The following is a 16030-nucleotide window of genomic DNA, read 5'->3' on the forward strand; positions in this document are numbered from 1 at the left end:
TGAAAATAAATTTCACCAAAATAAATAACAGCTCAAAAATTAAGACACAACCAACAAACTGTGTATATAAGTAGTATAGTAATAGTATAGTACAGTACAAAATAGTATAGTTCAATAGCCTATAATTTGTAGCATGAACATGATTACTAATTCCAAATAGTTTTTCCAACATAATAGATAAATGAAGTGTCAAACAAATGTCAGTTTAAATTTCACATAATTGTTGATGTAATGGTTATGTGAATAATCTTTGCAACTTAAAAGGTTTAATTCAGTCAATAAATTACATTTTTATATTTTTTTAGAGTGAACCTACAATTATAAGTTTATAAGTTTTACAACATTATATATTTTGTTAATGTCAATGGCACGCATCCAGCCAGACTCGCAAATGATCTCTATCACTGTTGAACAATATAGATACATGTGTTGCGCCACAAAATTGTCAGTTTCTCTAGCAGTTCTGTGTCACATAATCCATAGGAAATCTCTATTTCCTACATAACCATCAAAAATGAGCTCAGATGCCCTCCAGTGTACGATCTGTACACTGCATTAACAAGTTACAGTTTAACACTGTTTAAGAAGTCTGATTTTATTCTTCTAAAACCCAGGCCTGCTTGTCCAATTGTCCTCTAAACAGTTCAAAATATAGGTTATATGGGACATTATGTCCTCACATGTGCAAAAGCACAAATGCTTATTTATACAACGTATCTGTCAGTCAGTCAAGTTCATGAGTATGTTTTTAAAATAGGTCAATAGGCTCAATCATATTTTGGCTCTATAATGGTCTGTGTAAGCAAGGTGGGGGTGTGGGGGGTTCTGGCCTTTCTTATTAAAACATACACATTTCTTTTTGTAAATATATAAGGTGGAAAAAAGTGTATTAATAAATGATATCTGTTGGGTGTAACGCATTACAAGTTGCTTGAGTTATGTAATCAGATTACTTTTTTCAAGTAACTAGTAAAGTAACACATTACCTTTACATTTACAACAAAATATCTTATTTAAAAAAAAAAAAAGAAGTACAGCGCAAGTTACTTTGTTCTTCTCATTTATTGACTGACACCTGTCCCCATGTTGAGAGAAATCGTAAGTGCAGAGGCGTTGTGTGTGCTGTGTAAACATGATTTTAGTTCTTAGTTCTACTCACCACACATTGCCAAATCTGTATTACTCAAAATTAATAAACAGTAAGATATTACACAAACCAGCAATAATTAAATATATTAAATTACACAACACTTTATGTATTTAATCTCACTTTAATCTCACCGATTTATTTACTGCTGACCTTTGATTATCCTTTTCAACCATAGCCTGCATTTGGCCTTGAACATTTGTGTTTCTTTCTTCTTCTTTTTGCTGAAGTATGCGTGTTGAACTTTCTTCTCTTGCATTCATATTCTTCTGCAATCCAGAATTAGCCTGGCTGCGCCCTCCTACGCACTTCTGCTCAATTTCATTTTACGAAATGAAATGAACTAGAGTCTGGTTGAACCAGGCTAATCCAGAATGCCAGAACATCTGAAAGTTGAGAATTTGCATGTGAGAAGGGGTCTTTGCATTTGCCAAAATTGATTTTTTTTTTTGAAAAACAAACAAGCCAGTCCATGTGAGAAAAAGTAACGCGGAAAGTAACGTAACGCATGACTTTCCACAAAAGTAACTATGCAACGCAATTAGTTTTTACACAATATACTTTCAACCCAGTCGAATTGTGCTAGAAGGTAGCCCTGTATAACGCTTTTATATGTTGGGCATTGATCATTCAAAGATCGTGCTGGGGTCTCTTAAGATCTTAACATCAAAAAGTGATTTTACTGGGAAAATTGATAAGGACTGCATTTAAAAGGATCGCAAGATTCCCAAAAGAAAAAGTAACGCAGAAAGTAACGTAATGCATGACTTTCCATAAAAGTAATGTAACGCAATTAGTTTTTACGCAATAGCCTATACTTTCAACACGGTAGAATTGTGCTAGAGGTCTAGTCTAGGCTATACGACTTAAATAAGAGAATTTGGGTAAATTGATTTTCTTAATTATTAGTGTCCTCCTTTTAAAAAAGCTGTAATTATCACACTGTGTACACGAGGAGGGCATGTGAAGAACACACGATATTGGCCACAGGCAAGATGATAACCAACACCCCTGTCTGACGCAAGCCCTAACGATTTTATAAGTTGGGCATTGAGTCATTCAAAGTCAGATTCGTGCTCAGGGGTCTCTTAACATCAAAAGGTGCTTTTACAGGGAAATATTGATAAGGACTGCATTTAAAAGAATCACGAGAGTCCCAAAAGAAAGTCTGCGATGGCTTCGACACCCTCTGCCTCAGCCCTGTCGGCTGTTCTCCGGTGTCAGGGGAATATCCTCGCCCGAAAACAGGCCAACAAGAAGCGGTCTCCAGCGTCAGTCTACGGGCTGGGAAGGACCGGAGGAGATTCGGTCAGATCTTATTTTCGCTCTCTTTGGGCATTCGTGTTTCACAGGGAGCGAGTGGATATTCCCGGAGTTCTGTCCGTTACAGCGCGGTTTGAAACGTCCTGTTCAGGAAAATCGATTGGGTTTAAAAACTCTACAATGTTTGACAACCGAATGCCAATGAAAGCATCCGATGCAAAGACGAACGTTGGTTTTGCTTTTAAATCTCAACTCTATGGTGTTTCATCCAAAACCAACCCGGTTCTTCGACTGGATGGCACGCGTTTACGAAAACTAAACTTGGATAATCCATGGACTTTATGTGTTTGTGTAGTTTGCGCTCAGAGTATAAGCACGCTGAACCGCAGTAGACTGAATGAGGCGTTTTCTCTTGGTTTATTGTGGTATTTAAAGGACAAACTGATATATTTTACAACTGCAGTGTCAGACAGTGTGCGAACCCAACCTGGAATATGCAGGATGAACCAGCTTCAACCGGATGTAAGTCAAGTCTAATGTGGATTGAAAAGGTCACTCACTCACACTCGACCTTTTTTACACAGAACAGATGATTATTATATATTACATACTTTTAATATTATTTTATACTAAATACACTTTTTATATGATAGTTTTAAGCATCACTAATACACAAAAGAATGGTGACATAGCCTATTAGGCCATTACATAACTCATTTATTTATTTATTTTGCCCAAAATGTACAATCAATTCAATTCTAACTTTTAAATAAATCTCCAGATAACACATGATGACATGCTATTCATAAATCAGAATAAATGAGGATTTTCCTACATAAAATTATTGACTGTTGAATGAAGTTGAATGAAGAGGTTGCTGCTGCATTAAGCAATATTTTAATGAATTATTAGGGCTACAAGAGTTTAAGAAATTACTGCTTTTAGCATGCTTTATGCAATGATGGTGGCTATAATATCATAACAATACTATATTCTTCTTTTGTAGTGTGATAAGTTGAGTGGGTGTGTCAAACCCCCTAACTGCACCTCTGAACATCATGAAGATCAAGGAGCTGAACCCGGGGAATGAGTCTTCTGCTGTAGACCACGAGACGCACTTCACACCAATGCACTTTCCCATGATAGATAGATAGATAGATAGATGATAGATAGATAGATAGATAGATAGATAGATAGATAGATAGATAGATAGATAGATAGATAGATAGATAGATAGATAAATAAATGTTCTTTCATGCACTTCAGCGAGTATATTGCAGTGTTTTATACAACTTATACCTTTGGCACTGTTTTTGCAGTTTTATAAAGAAGTTATACCAAAAACTGCTGCCTGAGCAGCCTTTATGATCAGGTACCTGATGCTGTAAAAAAAGAAATAGAAAAAGTTGCTTATTTAATTTTTTAAAGTACAATCAACTTGGATGTTTAAGTCATTTAAACTTAAATGACATTAAACTGACTTGAATAAGTTGAATCTTGTATAACATACTTTTTTATATTTCTTAACTTAAACATGTTGTCATAACTTATTGATCATATAATTTTTTTTTACATTGTGCATGTTTGACTTTGTGTCTCAATAAAGAGGCCACTTGTTATTGTGCTGATATTAATTGAAATAGCATTTTTGCTCCTGTGATTTTTTTTTTCTAGGATGATTGTGAGACTGTGCTAACAACATTGTAGCAAATTTATTTATAAGAGTCACAGCATGCTTTTGAAATATGTATAACTATTAAGCAAAATTAAAGCTTATTATGAAGAAACCTAAATGTTTAGTCTCAGACTCCATTCTCTCTTGAAACAAGACCACAGCATTCACCTTTTGCCCAATATATTTCCAAATTATATTTGTAATGATATATGAATATAAGTTCCATTTGCATGTCATTAATCAATCCTTTAACAATGCCATATTTTTGTGTAATACTAGGCTACACTAGAGAAAATGAATGTGGTTCAACAGGGGAGTTGCCTCTATTATATTCTTGACTGTTAGGTCAACTTCATATCACATCACAGTTGATATATCCAGGTTTACAGTGAATGTGGGACGATTCCATGATTTAGAAAATTCACAAGTACCGATTTATGTCGGGCACATATGCTTTTCTAATTCAGAAGGCCACCTGTTTTCCACCTCTGGTTGCTCTTGTAATAAGATCCTCAGTCACCAGAGACACTGCTAATACATTTCGCGGGATCAGCGTAAAAACCATGACTCCTTATGGAGCCACAAATATCCAGAGGTCAAAACCTTTTCTCTAACCTTTCACTTTTCATGGACACAAAGGAAATGCGTTTTATGTACACGTATCTTCTCCTTAAAGGTAAACAGGCGGGGGAGGGACTTCCTAAAAATGACGCCACCCGGAAGTCAAGCCAAGAACTCTATTACATTCTTGAGCGAAGCATGAAGGGTACCGTAGACGCGACGGAAGTTTACAGCTCTTCAAATTAAGGATTATTCAACGTCTAATCCACACATATTCAAATAATTGACTTGGATTAGTTAGTTGAAATTGGACATAATCTTTGAAGCGACGGAAATATGAGTGTACAGGCAGACTAAGGAAGACGGGAAACATGACAGAGTATGAGTGCGCGTTGACTTGTGTAAGTCAGATATGCATGTTGGCATTTAGACGCATTTCTGTGTTGCTTAAACTCATCTCTCATGGGTGATAAACAGGTGGGTTTAGTTACTGTTTGAGGTTGGGGGAGTTCTGGATGAGCTACAGGTGAGATTATTGATCGACTGACGAGCCTGCTTGTTGCGTTTCCATATTTGTTCAATGCATACTACTATACAATGGGGTACCTTTCATATATTTTCAACCAATAACATTGACTAATTGAACAATAACTTTAGTGCATTTTGAAACTGATCTTAGTATCATTTCAAGCCAAGGTGTACTGCATAGCCTAATCATGATACATTCTCATAATGCAAGCTAGTTGACATGTGTAAATTAGCTTACGTATGCTCTAAAAAGTCATTATTTATTTTCCATCATTTTAAATCACACGTTAGCTATTAAATTATTTATTTTAAATTATTTAAACGAAGTAGCAGTCAAATTAGTTGCAGTTAAATAACAGATTTTGAAGTACAAATATGTGATGTTGTCTCCCAATTAATTAAATCGTATTATAATTATACAAAATGTTTAAAATAGGATTACACTACAGGACACGGTCACGGTTTCATATAAAATCCCCTAATGCATGGATTATCAGAAAAAACAATGATCATTTTCCTTAGTTTAACTTGATACAGTAAAAGCTAAACTTCAACCAACATAAAAACTGCATAGACATATCTTTAAAACTCACTAATAGAATTGACAAAAACACAGATCATGAAAACCTTAACTAAAATGAAAAATGTGTAAATATATGAAAATAGTACAAAATCAAAATATTATTAAAAAGTATATTTCAGTGATACTTAAATAATATGTACCACATGTCATTTGAGATTTCAGTGAATAATGTGTAAAGAGTGAAAATGTACAATGTTGTAAATAAAAACTATGCTACACATAACTGTATAAAAAAGATAGACCCTCTTGACTAAATTAAGTGTTTTGCATTAAATCAAACGTTTTTATGCACAATTGTGCACCAGCACCGTTGAAATGCAAAAGCAGTGGACATTTTTCCATTCTTAGTTTGTAACATTCACACGGACGCAAAAGTGATTCAAATGAGAAAAAACTGAAGCTTTCTCCACTGTTTGGTTCTTAAACTTGAATTTAATATATTGATTCAGAACAGTTGGCAAACATTACATGTGACCTTTCTCTGTTTATCTTGCTTATTTTACAGGTCGTGCTGAAAGTCACTTTGTCACTTTGGACCATAACACCTATATCGCAATCCTGAAACCTGGAATATGCCTTATTTTCACCTTCTGTTACAAATTTCTTTTACTTTTGTAACAACTGACTAAAAAAATATAATGCGAAGCATGTGAAAAAAAAAAAATCAAAGATCTACAAGACTCTTCTTAGCCATCCATCCATCAAACCCTCCTGTTCTAAATGCCCGCTTTATATCTCCATCCATTTCTTCCTTCCTGAATCCTCTGTCCCATCCCGCATCAGGCCATGCTCCCCAAGAGAAGGTCTCTTATTATTTTTGGTGCTTTTATATTTGTAGCGTGGAATGTCATTCTTATATTTGTCTTCATGAGACGCCCCTCCAGTCAAGGGTCTCTGGACAGCCATGGAGAACATAGTAACACTGGGGACGGAGCCGTAGGAGGCAAGTTCGCAAGTATAATGAATGAGGTGATGCGCCTAGCCGATGGATTTGAAGCTGAGCTTGAATCGCAGAGGAAGATCCTATTGCAAATCCAGAACCAGTGGACAGTTTGGGAGAACAAAAGCGGTGTGACAGCTGCTAATAAAAATGTAGAACATTCATCTCCGGTGGTCATCCCTATTTTAGTCATTGCCTGTAATCGTGTGACAGTGAAACGCTGTCTTGACAAACTCTTTGAGCACCGACCGTCGGCCGAGCTCTACCCAATCATAGTGAGCCAGGACTGTGGACACGCAGAAACATCTGATGTGATCGCCTCGTATGGCAGTCAGCTGACCCATATCAAACAGCCTGATCTTTCAGATATCTCAGTGCCCACACAGCATAAGAAGTTCCAGGGTTACTACAAAATCTCGCGGCATTACCGTTGGGCGCTCAACCAGGTTTTCAACACCTTTTCGTACTCAACGGTTGTCCTTGTGGAGGATGATCTGGAGGTAACTTCCTTTTAATGCATGTTGTTTGTATAAAGTCACAGAGTTCATCCAAAATTCAAAGATTATACACAAAGAGAAACTTTTTTTTAAGACTAAAGGCCCTTGCACACTGAGTCCAAAATTTGCGTCGGAATTTTTCGCACGTTAAAAAATAAATACGACCTTATGGTATGTCAATGACGCTTGCACAATGCCTTCGAAACTTTCGCCCGTCATAAAAAAATCTAATCGGGTTTGATTTTCTGCGTTTTTCGCATCCGTAGCAAGCAGTTTGAATGGTGTTTTGAATTCAGAGCCACCGAATCACGAATACGAAAAAACGCATGCGAACATTTTGGACTCAGTGTGCAATGGCCTTAATACTTTTTTAAGCATGCAATACAGTGAAAGTAGACTGAATTTTTCAAGCTTTAATAAAACCGTAAAAGCATAAAAAAGTATCTTGAAAATGATTGCTAAGACTCTTGTACTATATTTTAAATCTTGTGAAGTCATAAAATAGCTTTGTATGTGTCTGCACAATTTATTTATGCATTTTTATATTTACTTCCAAGTCATATTCACACACACGCTTTTGTGAATGTGTGTGTATACATATACACAATAGTCAATATTTGCCCTAAGAGAAGAACGGGTATTGTTCAAAATTCATAAGAGAAGACGCAATGTCTTATTTGTGAATAGATAATTATTTTCAGTCAGATCTTTCAGAGTATCACTTCACTGGAGGAGAAGATTTTCAGTGAATAATTAGCTAATTTTCCAATTGATTGGGACACAAAGCCATTGGTTAACTTCAGAAGACTTGGCATTTAGCCATAGGGACCACATTATAATACTTATATAGATGTGTTTTGCATTTTTGAATGCTTCAGCACAATTTTCTGAATGTCTCCTTTTGTGTATCATTTTGGGGGTGAATGTATTCCTTTAAAGGGTAACTAAACCGCTGGTCAGAGCCTGACTCCACCCACTGGCAATATTTGAAAAATGCTGAAAAAGTGGGCAGACCCCAGCGGAGATAGAGGGGACGAAATAGATGCTAAAACTCTCTATCCTGATCGTTTTCAATACTCACAATTCCAACTCCTTACTGGTTTTGACGAAACAAGCTGGTTTTTATACTACTGCTCGTACCAAGAGCGTGGTGAGCTGAAACCGGCGTACCAACGAAGTGCGGAACATCCAATAGGAAAATTCAACTGCAGTAGCCACCGTTCAACCTGAAGAGGACAGCACTAAGACGTTTTTACACCATATATTGTAGAAATAAAACACTTTATACACAAATGTCAAAAAAGTTACTCGAATCAATGACTGGTATTAATAAAGATCCATTCTTACAGATCATTAACTAAAAAAAGTTGGTTTAGGGTTTAGTTACTCTTTAAGAATGTCCCATTCACATTTTATTTTGTTGATGGTGTGTTTGCTCTATTTTTCACCAGGTGTCCTCAGATTTTTTTGAGTACTTCAGATCACTTCATCCAATTTTAAAATCAGACCCAACTCTGTGGTGCGTGTCTGCCTGGAATGACAATGGCCGAGAAGGATTTGTGGACCCTGGAAAAGCGAGCCTGTTGTACAGGACAGATTTTTTCCCAGGCTTAGGCTGGATGCTCACAAAGGACCTCTGGGCAGAGCTTGAGCCAAAATGGCCGGCCTCGTTTTGGGATGACTGGATGCGGCACCCCGATCAACGCAGAGACAGGTCCTGCATCAGGCCTGAAATATCCAGAACTTTAACATTCGGCAGGAAGGGTGTGAGTTTGGGGCAGTTTTACGACAAGTACCTCCGTTTTATCAAGCTCAATACTGAATTTGTGCCTTTTACAAAAATGGACCTGTCTTATTTAGAAAAGAATAAATATGATGAGAGCTTTGAGAAGGAGGTTTACGGGGCTCCGGTTGTCACTGTGGAAGATTTGCAGAGTGGGAAACTGTCTGGGTCTGGCCCCTTTCGGGTGCAGTATTCTAGTCCTGATCGTTTTAAAGCATTGGCTCGCAGTCTTGGCGTAATGGACGACCTGAAGTCAGGAGTCCCACGAGCTGGGTATAGAGGTGCTGTCAGTTTCCTTTTTCGTGGAAAGAGAGTCTATTTAGCTCCACCTGCTGGTTGGAGTCAATATGATCCAAGCTGGAGTTGAGGTGGGCTGTGCCTACCTCTCAAGATTTATTTTTTTAAGGTGCAAAATACATGAAAATAATATAGCATGTTATCTGTTACCATCATTCCCTTCACATCATTCATGAGAGCAATTGTCTTAAATATCCATTATGCTGCTTTATGATGGAAAAACGTCCAGAGGGGTTTCAGGATGAAGATAATATGATGCCAAAGACAATAACAGATTAATTGATCACTCAGACTTTTTCCTCAGGTTTCATTATGTGTATATATAATGTAAACTAGCATTTACGTGAGAACTTTGATTAGTCGCTCCATTACACTGACAGATTAAACTGAAATCTTATATGACCTGTTATACATTTGTCACACAACGTATGTTTGTTTAGGAACTGAAAATTAGGGTGAAATATGATTAAAAAAAGTAACTCTTATTTTTTTTTTTAATTGTGAATACTGCTCTAAGTGCCTTTAAATATAGGATGTTTTGATTCACCTCTGTGGACTGTCTTTATTATTAAATCATCTGTATGGTTCATAACATTGTGAAAAAAAACATGATTATGTTTTGGTGTTTTACTTGTATACGGGGATTTTTGAGAGGAAAATAAATGTTTTGTTAAATTTAATCAAGTGTCTCATTTTCTATAAAAATTATTATTAGCCACACAAAAGACTCGTTACATACGTAAATGCTCACCTACGCCATTACGTTACATAACGTTGACTACAGTAACCCAGAAAGTCCTAAAAGGTTTGGTTTCGCGTTTTCTATTTACCTCACGCCTGTATCTCATTTCGAAGTATTGAATGGCGAAAGCAATGCGATGTTCACCATGGGGTAAATTAAATTTGTGACAATGAATGGCCTTAGACGATTTTTGGTCATGTAATCTCCATATTACCTTTAATGGAACTTTTAAACTTGTCAGTCCGGTTTATTTATTTGCTGATAACGTTAGTCATTTGCAATAGCGAGAAAGTTAAGTAACGTTACCAAAGAAATGAAGAAAGGCAAAAACATTTAAAATATACAGACAGGAGGGACGTTAACTCTCTTTTTCGCTTTCGATCTGATAGTTTGCGCCTTGTTAATCGGCAACATTTGATCACAGTTATCTATAGAGGCCTGTAAATGGATCCAGCGGCTTTGCGTGAAAGTCCTGCGGGTTCAGGAGCAACTTCAGTGGAGGAGAGAGGAGGAAATGAGACGGATGAAGGGGTGACTGATGACGGCAGAGAAGCTGATGGGGAATCCGAGGAAACAGAGATGGAGAGGAAGGACTGCGAGAGATCAGCATGTCCAGATGAAAACTCACTTAATGGTAAACAGACCGAGGAGGAACTGGATCCCAGAATACAGGTACACTGACATGTGAAAGTTACAACACTGTTCATGGAAGTTATTGATTCAGATTTTTGATTCAAAACCAAGCCGTCCACGAGCAAGCTATTAAATATCTTGTGTCTCTTTTGCAAATTATTAATTAATTAAAAAATATGTTTTGACAGATTTGAAGTTCGTGGACGTTAAGTTATGAATGGATGTAACGTTAAACAAAATAAAATTGACATTTCTGTTTATGTGCTATCAATCAAACATTTAGACAAACATGTTTTTTTTATTATTATTTCAGTATTATTATTATGTCATAAAATCACCCGTTATTCCCTTATGCTATATATATATATATATATATATATATATATATATATATATAAAAACATTAGATAATAATAATAATGTTCGTTATTATAAAGTTTTACCAAATGTATTTTAATGTAGTTATTATGATCTCAAAAAATCGTCGGTTTATGGGTCTTCCCTTATTTTATATTGAACCACAAACTTTTAAATCAACACCGATGATCATTAACCTGTCATCTGCTGTGTTTCTGTGTCCAGGAGGAACTAGAGCGCCTGAATGAGACCAGCGAGGAGATCAACAAGATGGAACTGGAACTCCAAGTATGTGTGTTTTGAAAGGCATAGTTCACCCTAAAAAACACCCTGGTGTTGTTGTAATGCAGTATACAGTTGTTTTTCGGACAACAAAAGGAGAAAATTTACCACTCGTGCTCATGCATATATCGACCAACATTAAGCTTTAAAAAAACAAAACAAGCAAAAGTTTCACAAAATGGTCCCATGCAGCAATGCTGTATATTCCTAGTGCTTTGGGGGTATGTGATAGGGTTTGGCAATTTAATGAAAATCCTGACCTTGGAAGGTGGTCTTCGGTCCATGGCTGTTCATGGGATTACTCACCCAAAAAAAAAACAATCTTTGTCTGATCATCTCCAGACTGTAACTCTTGTTTGTCCGATGACAGACAGCATGTGAACGCAATAACTCCTTGTTACGAAGAATAAAATGGAGTGTATTTCATGTCGCGTTTTTATTGATCTTGATTTCTCATAGATATGCTTTTTCAGAGTGAACTGCGGCACTAAACACTTGACACTTTTAATCAAGAATGAGTACACTCAGTGTACATGATTATAATCTTAGGATTTAGATAGACTATACTTGGGATCCACTCAGCAACCTTTCTGCTACTAGCCTAGCTTGATTATTAAACATTAAGCATAGTGTTATTTTAGTATCATTGAGATGCTATAATAGTTTTTATTAATATTCTGAGTTAGGTTTTATTTTTATATTTTGTTTTCATTTTAATGTTAAAGTTTTAGTAATTTTAATGTGGCCTTTTTATATTTTTTGTTATTGTCTTTTTTTACATACGTCTATGTAGTTTTTATTAATTTTATATCAGTTTTAGTGCATAAAGACAAGCAAACTGAAATGAAAATAGGAAATGTTGCCTTCTTTGCAACTAGCTGAAATAAATAGTTTTCTAAAAGTATTTTATTTCAGATAACTTTTATTTTATTTCAAGTAACAAAAATGTTTATATTTTATGGTTTTAGTCTTATATAATATTATTTAGTCCCTATATAATGCAGATTATATGATTTATGATTTTCTCTCTTGGATGCCAAACAAGAGTACCAGTAACAATTGGTCTTGCTTGATACACACTTTATTTTATTATTAACTTGTTGTGAATAGTGTCTATTTTTGTTGTCAGGAGTCTCGGTCCAGTCACAGGAGGATAATGAATGAATCTGTGCTTAAACTCAAGGCGAAAAGTTCAGAACTGGGGTCCTGCATCGAGAAGGCCAGGCCTTACTATGAGGCACGCAGGAAAGCAAAGGAGGTAGCCGGGCACACACTCTCTGTTTAGCCTTCTGGAAAAAGGCCTGTGTTTCCAAAGGCTATCCTCACATCCTTCATCTGATAAAATCCTATTGTCTCTTCATTACAATATGATTGGTTTCACTCTTCTTAGGCCCAGCAGGAGACCCAGAAAGCCGCGCTCAGCTTTGAGAGAGCGGTGTCCATGCACTCGGCTGCTCGAGAGATGGTCCATGTGGCTGAACAGGGCCTCACTGCAGTCAAGACGCTGGATCCAACCTGGCAAGAGATGTTGAATCATGCTACCTCAAAGGTATCCCTCTTTCCCTCAGCTTCTCTTATCAAGTGCTATCAATCAGTTAAGTTTCTAACCTAACGAACTTTGAGCATGTTTTCTTACTGAGCTGACTTGACAGATTAATGTACCATAATAGCATTCTGCATAGTTTTGCAAGTACATTGTGTGTGTGTGTGTTTATATATATATATATATATATATATATATATATAAATTCATTAATGTGCATGTTTGTGTGTGGTTTGTTGCAATTTTCATGCCTTAAAAATAACAAGCATGTGCTCATTGCACAAACAAAAGCCTGTTTATGTACATAACAATATGTAACAAATGCACAATTAACCCCCCATATTACCCATAGAATTTGCAAGTACAAAGAGAACAAGGTCCAGTTCAAAAAACTTTATCTGGGGTGTCCAGGTGAACGAGGCGGAGGAGGACCGCATGAAGAGTGAACGCGAGCACATGCGTGTCACCCAGCTGTGTCAGGAGGCCGAAGCCCGCGTGCAGGAGCTGCAGAAGTCACTGAAGAGATCCATCATGAAGTCCAAGTCTTACTTCGAGCTTAAGGCTCAGTTCAATGACATCCTAGAGGTGTGTTGCGATCTCATTACAGTTGTACTGTGGGCTCCACAAATATCGGCAGCCTTGGTAAATATGAGCAGAACTGTGTGAACTTATTTTTGAAATTGATCAAAAATTAGTTTTTCATTCAAGATATTCAATAATACTTTGTGCAACCTCTCTTTGCCAAGATGACAGCTATGGATCTTTTCTTATAATGTTTAGTTTAGCTTATTGAAGTTGCATCTCATATCATATTTACATACACTGCCAGAAAAAAAACTTAATCTTAGCCCCCTTTCATAGTTAGTAAGTTTTGCTCATATTTACAAAGGATGCCAATGTATGGTGTTGGTTTTGAAAAATATGGCCATACCTAGTCAAATTTAATGAATAGATTAACCAAAAATGAAAATCCGGTCATCATTTACTCGCCTTTATGTCCTTCCAAACCCATATTACTTCTTTTTTTATTTTTTTATTTTTTGCGCAATATTTCAAGACTTCTGAATTCCTAAAAATAGCTTATTTTTTTATTCTCTTTTATTGGAATGTTATTAATATTTTTTTTGTCATTTTGTAATGTGCTTTTTTACATAATGTTGCTATCTATTTATTTATTTTAATTTCAGTTTTAGTTAGTTTATATTTATTTCCAGTTACACACTCGCATATATATATATATATATATATATATATATATATATATATATATATATATATAAAACCCCATAGCTCAACATGAAGGTGAGTAAATGATGACAATTTTTATTTACCGTAGATTAATATGGTGTGTGGTTGATTTATTAAGATTTACTATTCGCCATTCACAGTTAAAATATGTGAAGTCAACAATGTTTTTGCAGGAGCACAAGTCAAAAATTTTAGAGTTGGAGGAACATATTTCCAAAGCCAAGTTGAACTACTCCAGCACCTTGCGCCACCTGGAACAAATCAGCGAGGAGATTCATGCCCAGAGGGAGCAGGAGCGAGCAAAGGACGGACCAATCAAAACGTGCGGTGGGCGGAGCCCTCCTGTTGGAGCAGAGGCAATCAGCAGCACGGGTACCGAAGGCGGAGCTTGTGGAGGCTACCCGAGACCAAGCGATTGGTTGGATGGGAAAGAAGGCGTGACTAATACCAGAGAGTGGGTGGAGACGCATCAAAACTCCAGGTGGGTGGACATGGGAAGAGCTGAGGTGACCAGATCTGGTTCAGACTCTCTTTCCAACGTCAGCTTCCAGACCATCATCTCCGATCTTGGAAAGTATGACTCAGTCGAACACCTCGGTCATCTCAGCAGCAACGTCAGTCTCTCAGGGGAGGAAGGGGAGAGAGACGAGATGGAGAACGGTAAAAAATGTCCTAAAAAGTTAGACATTTCAGAGGAGTTTCTCAAACAACACATGAGAAGTGTCAGTTTATGAGAGCATCCATGAATCATGTTTTCCTTACACGAGGAAGGTGTTTCTTGACTGACAGAGCAACTCTTAAATATTATTTATTGTTGAGCCTTTTTATCAGTACTTGAAAAGGAGAAAGACAAAAGAGAATGATGATGATGATAATAATAATAATTATTTTAAATTATTTTTTTTTACCCAACCATCACATGAGAAGTTTGTCCTGTTTGAGTATCTCAAATAAAGTGGTAAAAGACTGACGATATTTGCAAGGCTAGTAACCCTGCTATTCCACTTAATTATAAAATACAACAAATATATTTTTTCATCCTATTAAGCACCTAATATTTTTCTATGCAAATGTATAAAACTGTGTCTTATACACTCATTCTTCTTATTATAGTCTCTATAGCTGACAAGATAAAATTATTTTAGTCTTATCGGATTTTACTGACCGCTGATGAACTTTAGTTCTTACTGACATAATCACTCTTTAAATGTAAAATGCCATTAATCATTAGCTAATGCTAGGCTCTAAAATGTCACTGACATTTTTTTCTTAAGTTATGTCAAAGCCCTTTTTATTTGAATATATTAGTCCCATGCTGACTTAGAAATAGTGGTTTACAAAAAGTGCTTTGTGCCCTAGTGACATACTGTACTGACATACTGCGATATATTTTCCAATCAAATCCTATAGTTCTTAATGCACGCATGAGGTTTGGTTTATGTCCGTCTCATTTGTGTTAGTGCGCTCCGGCCTTTTTATCAGAAGAAACATTGATTATGACAGAAGTACAGAGTTTATGAAGTTGGAGAAATGAAGTGATTTTTATTCTCAGTGCAGGGTTCGTAAAACACCGGCTGCTGATCATTTTGATGTTTAAGACAATCACTTTTCTATATTTCAGAATTTATTTTCCATTTAATGAATTTCAAGTGTCTTTAAATGCTGATTATCCGAGAGTCTTTGTTCATTCAGTGTGCTTTATACATCTTGGCTATTTTGATATTATTATATTTATATTGTTGTGTTTAACATGTTCTGTGTGAAGATGTGCACATTGGTGATGTCTGATGGAACAATAAATGTATATGTATGAATTTATATTATTTTGGAGATTTATTTATTTTTTGTTCTATTTTAGTTCTATTTTAGTATCTACTTTTTAAAACTCAAGTAAGAAATTGTGATATTAAGATCATGTGGGCATTCTCACGTAAATGCGTATTATCATGCA

The 16030-nt window shown here is 36.1% G+C and overlaps 3 protein-coding genes across 4 annotated transcripts; all 3 read left to right on the forward strand.

Annotated features, from left to right (window-relative positions):
• The first annotated feature begins 2141 nt into the window (after positions 1 to 2141).
• Positions 2142 to 4197, forward strand: LOC120477679 (uncharacterized). Its single transcript, XM_039669362.2, has 2 exons — positions 2142 to 2932; positions 3417 to 4197. The coding sequence occupies exons 1-2, from the start codon at positions 2321 to 2323 to the stop codon at positions 3498 to 3500; spliced, it is 696 nt and encodes a 231-aa protein (XP_039525296.2). The 5' UTR covers positions 2142 to 2320; the 3' UTR covers positions 3501 to 4197.
• Positions 4198 to 4796: 599 nt separating this feature from the next.
• mgat1a (alpha-1,3-mannosyl-glycoprotein 2-beta-N-acetylglucosaminyltransferase a) lies at positions 4797 to 9954 on the forward strand. 2 transcript variants are annotated; one of them, XM_039669356.2, is made up of 3 exons: positions 4797 to 5047; positions 6263 to 7197; positions 8646 to 9954. In XM_039669356.2, the coding sequence occupies exons 2-3, from the start codon at positions 6544 to 6546 to the stop codon at positions 9342 to 9344; spliced, it is 1353 nt and encodes a 450-aa protein (XP_039525290.1). In that variant the 5' UTR covers positions 4797 to 5047; positions 6263 to 6543; the 3' UTR covers positions 9345 to 9954. The 2 variants fall into 2 exon arrangements, with proteins under 2 accessions (XP_039525290.1, XP_039525292.1); XM_039669358.2 differs by having other exon boundaries at positions 5034 to 5172.
• Positions 9955 to 10085: 131 nt separating this feature from the next.
• Positions 10086 to 14962, forward strand: sh3bp5la (SH3-binding domain protein 5-like, a). Its single transcript, XM_089121092.1, has 7 exons — positions 10086 to 10166; positions 10441 to 10688; positions 11232 to 11294; positions 12418 to 12546; positions 12679 to 12837; positions 13243 to 13416; positions 14253 to 14962. The coding sequence occupies exons 2-7, from the start codon at positions 10461 to 10463 to the stop codon at positions 14811 to 14813; spliced, it is 1314 nt and encodes a 437-aa protein (XP_088977218.1). The 5' UTR covers positions 10086 to 10166; positions 10441 to 10460; the 3' UTR covers positions 14814 to 14962.
• The last annotated feature ends 1068 nt before the right edge of the window (positions 14963 to 16030 follow it).

This window comes from Pimephales promelas, chromosome 16 (genome assembly GCF_988280905.1).
Source record: "Pimephales promelas chromosome 16, fPimPro1.hap1.1, whole genome shotgun sequence".
Taxonomy (NCBI): domain Eukaryota; kingdom Metazoa; phylum Chordata; class Actinopteri; order Cypriniformes; family Leuciscidae; genus Pimephales; species Pimephales promelas.

Coding starts and splice junctions, on each gene's coding strand:
- LOC120477679 (XM_039669362.2), top strand. CDS start 2,321: ATGGCTTCGACACCCTCTGCCTCAGCCCTGTCGGCTGTTCTCCGGTGT. Junction 2,933..3,416: donor TGAACCAGCTTCAACCGGAT/GTAAGTCAAGTC, acceptor CTTCTTTTGTAG/TGTGATAAGTTGAGTGGGTG.
- mgat1a (XM_039669356.2), top strand. CDS start 6,544: ATGCTCCCCAAGAGAAGGTCTCTTATTATTTTTGGTGCTTTTATATTT. Junction 7,198..8,645: donor TTGTGGAGGATGATCTGGAG/GTAACTTCCTTT, acceptor ATTTTTCACCAG/GTGTCCTCAGATTTTTTTGA.
- sh3bp5la (XM_089121092.1), top strand. CDS start 10,461: ATGGATCCAGCGGCTTTGCGTGAAAGTCCTGCGGGTTCAGGAGCAACT. Junction 11,295..12,417: donor AGATGGAACTGGAACTCCAA/GTATGTGTGTTT, acceptor TTTTGTTGTCAG/GAGTCTCGGTCCAGTCACAG. Junction 12,838..13,242: donor TGAATCATGCTACCTCAAAG/GTATCCCTCTTT, acceptor TGGGGTGTCCAG/GTGAACGAGGCGGAGGAGGA.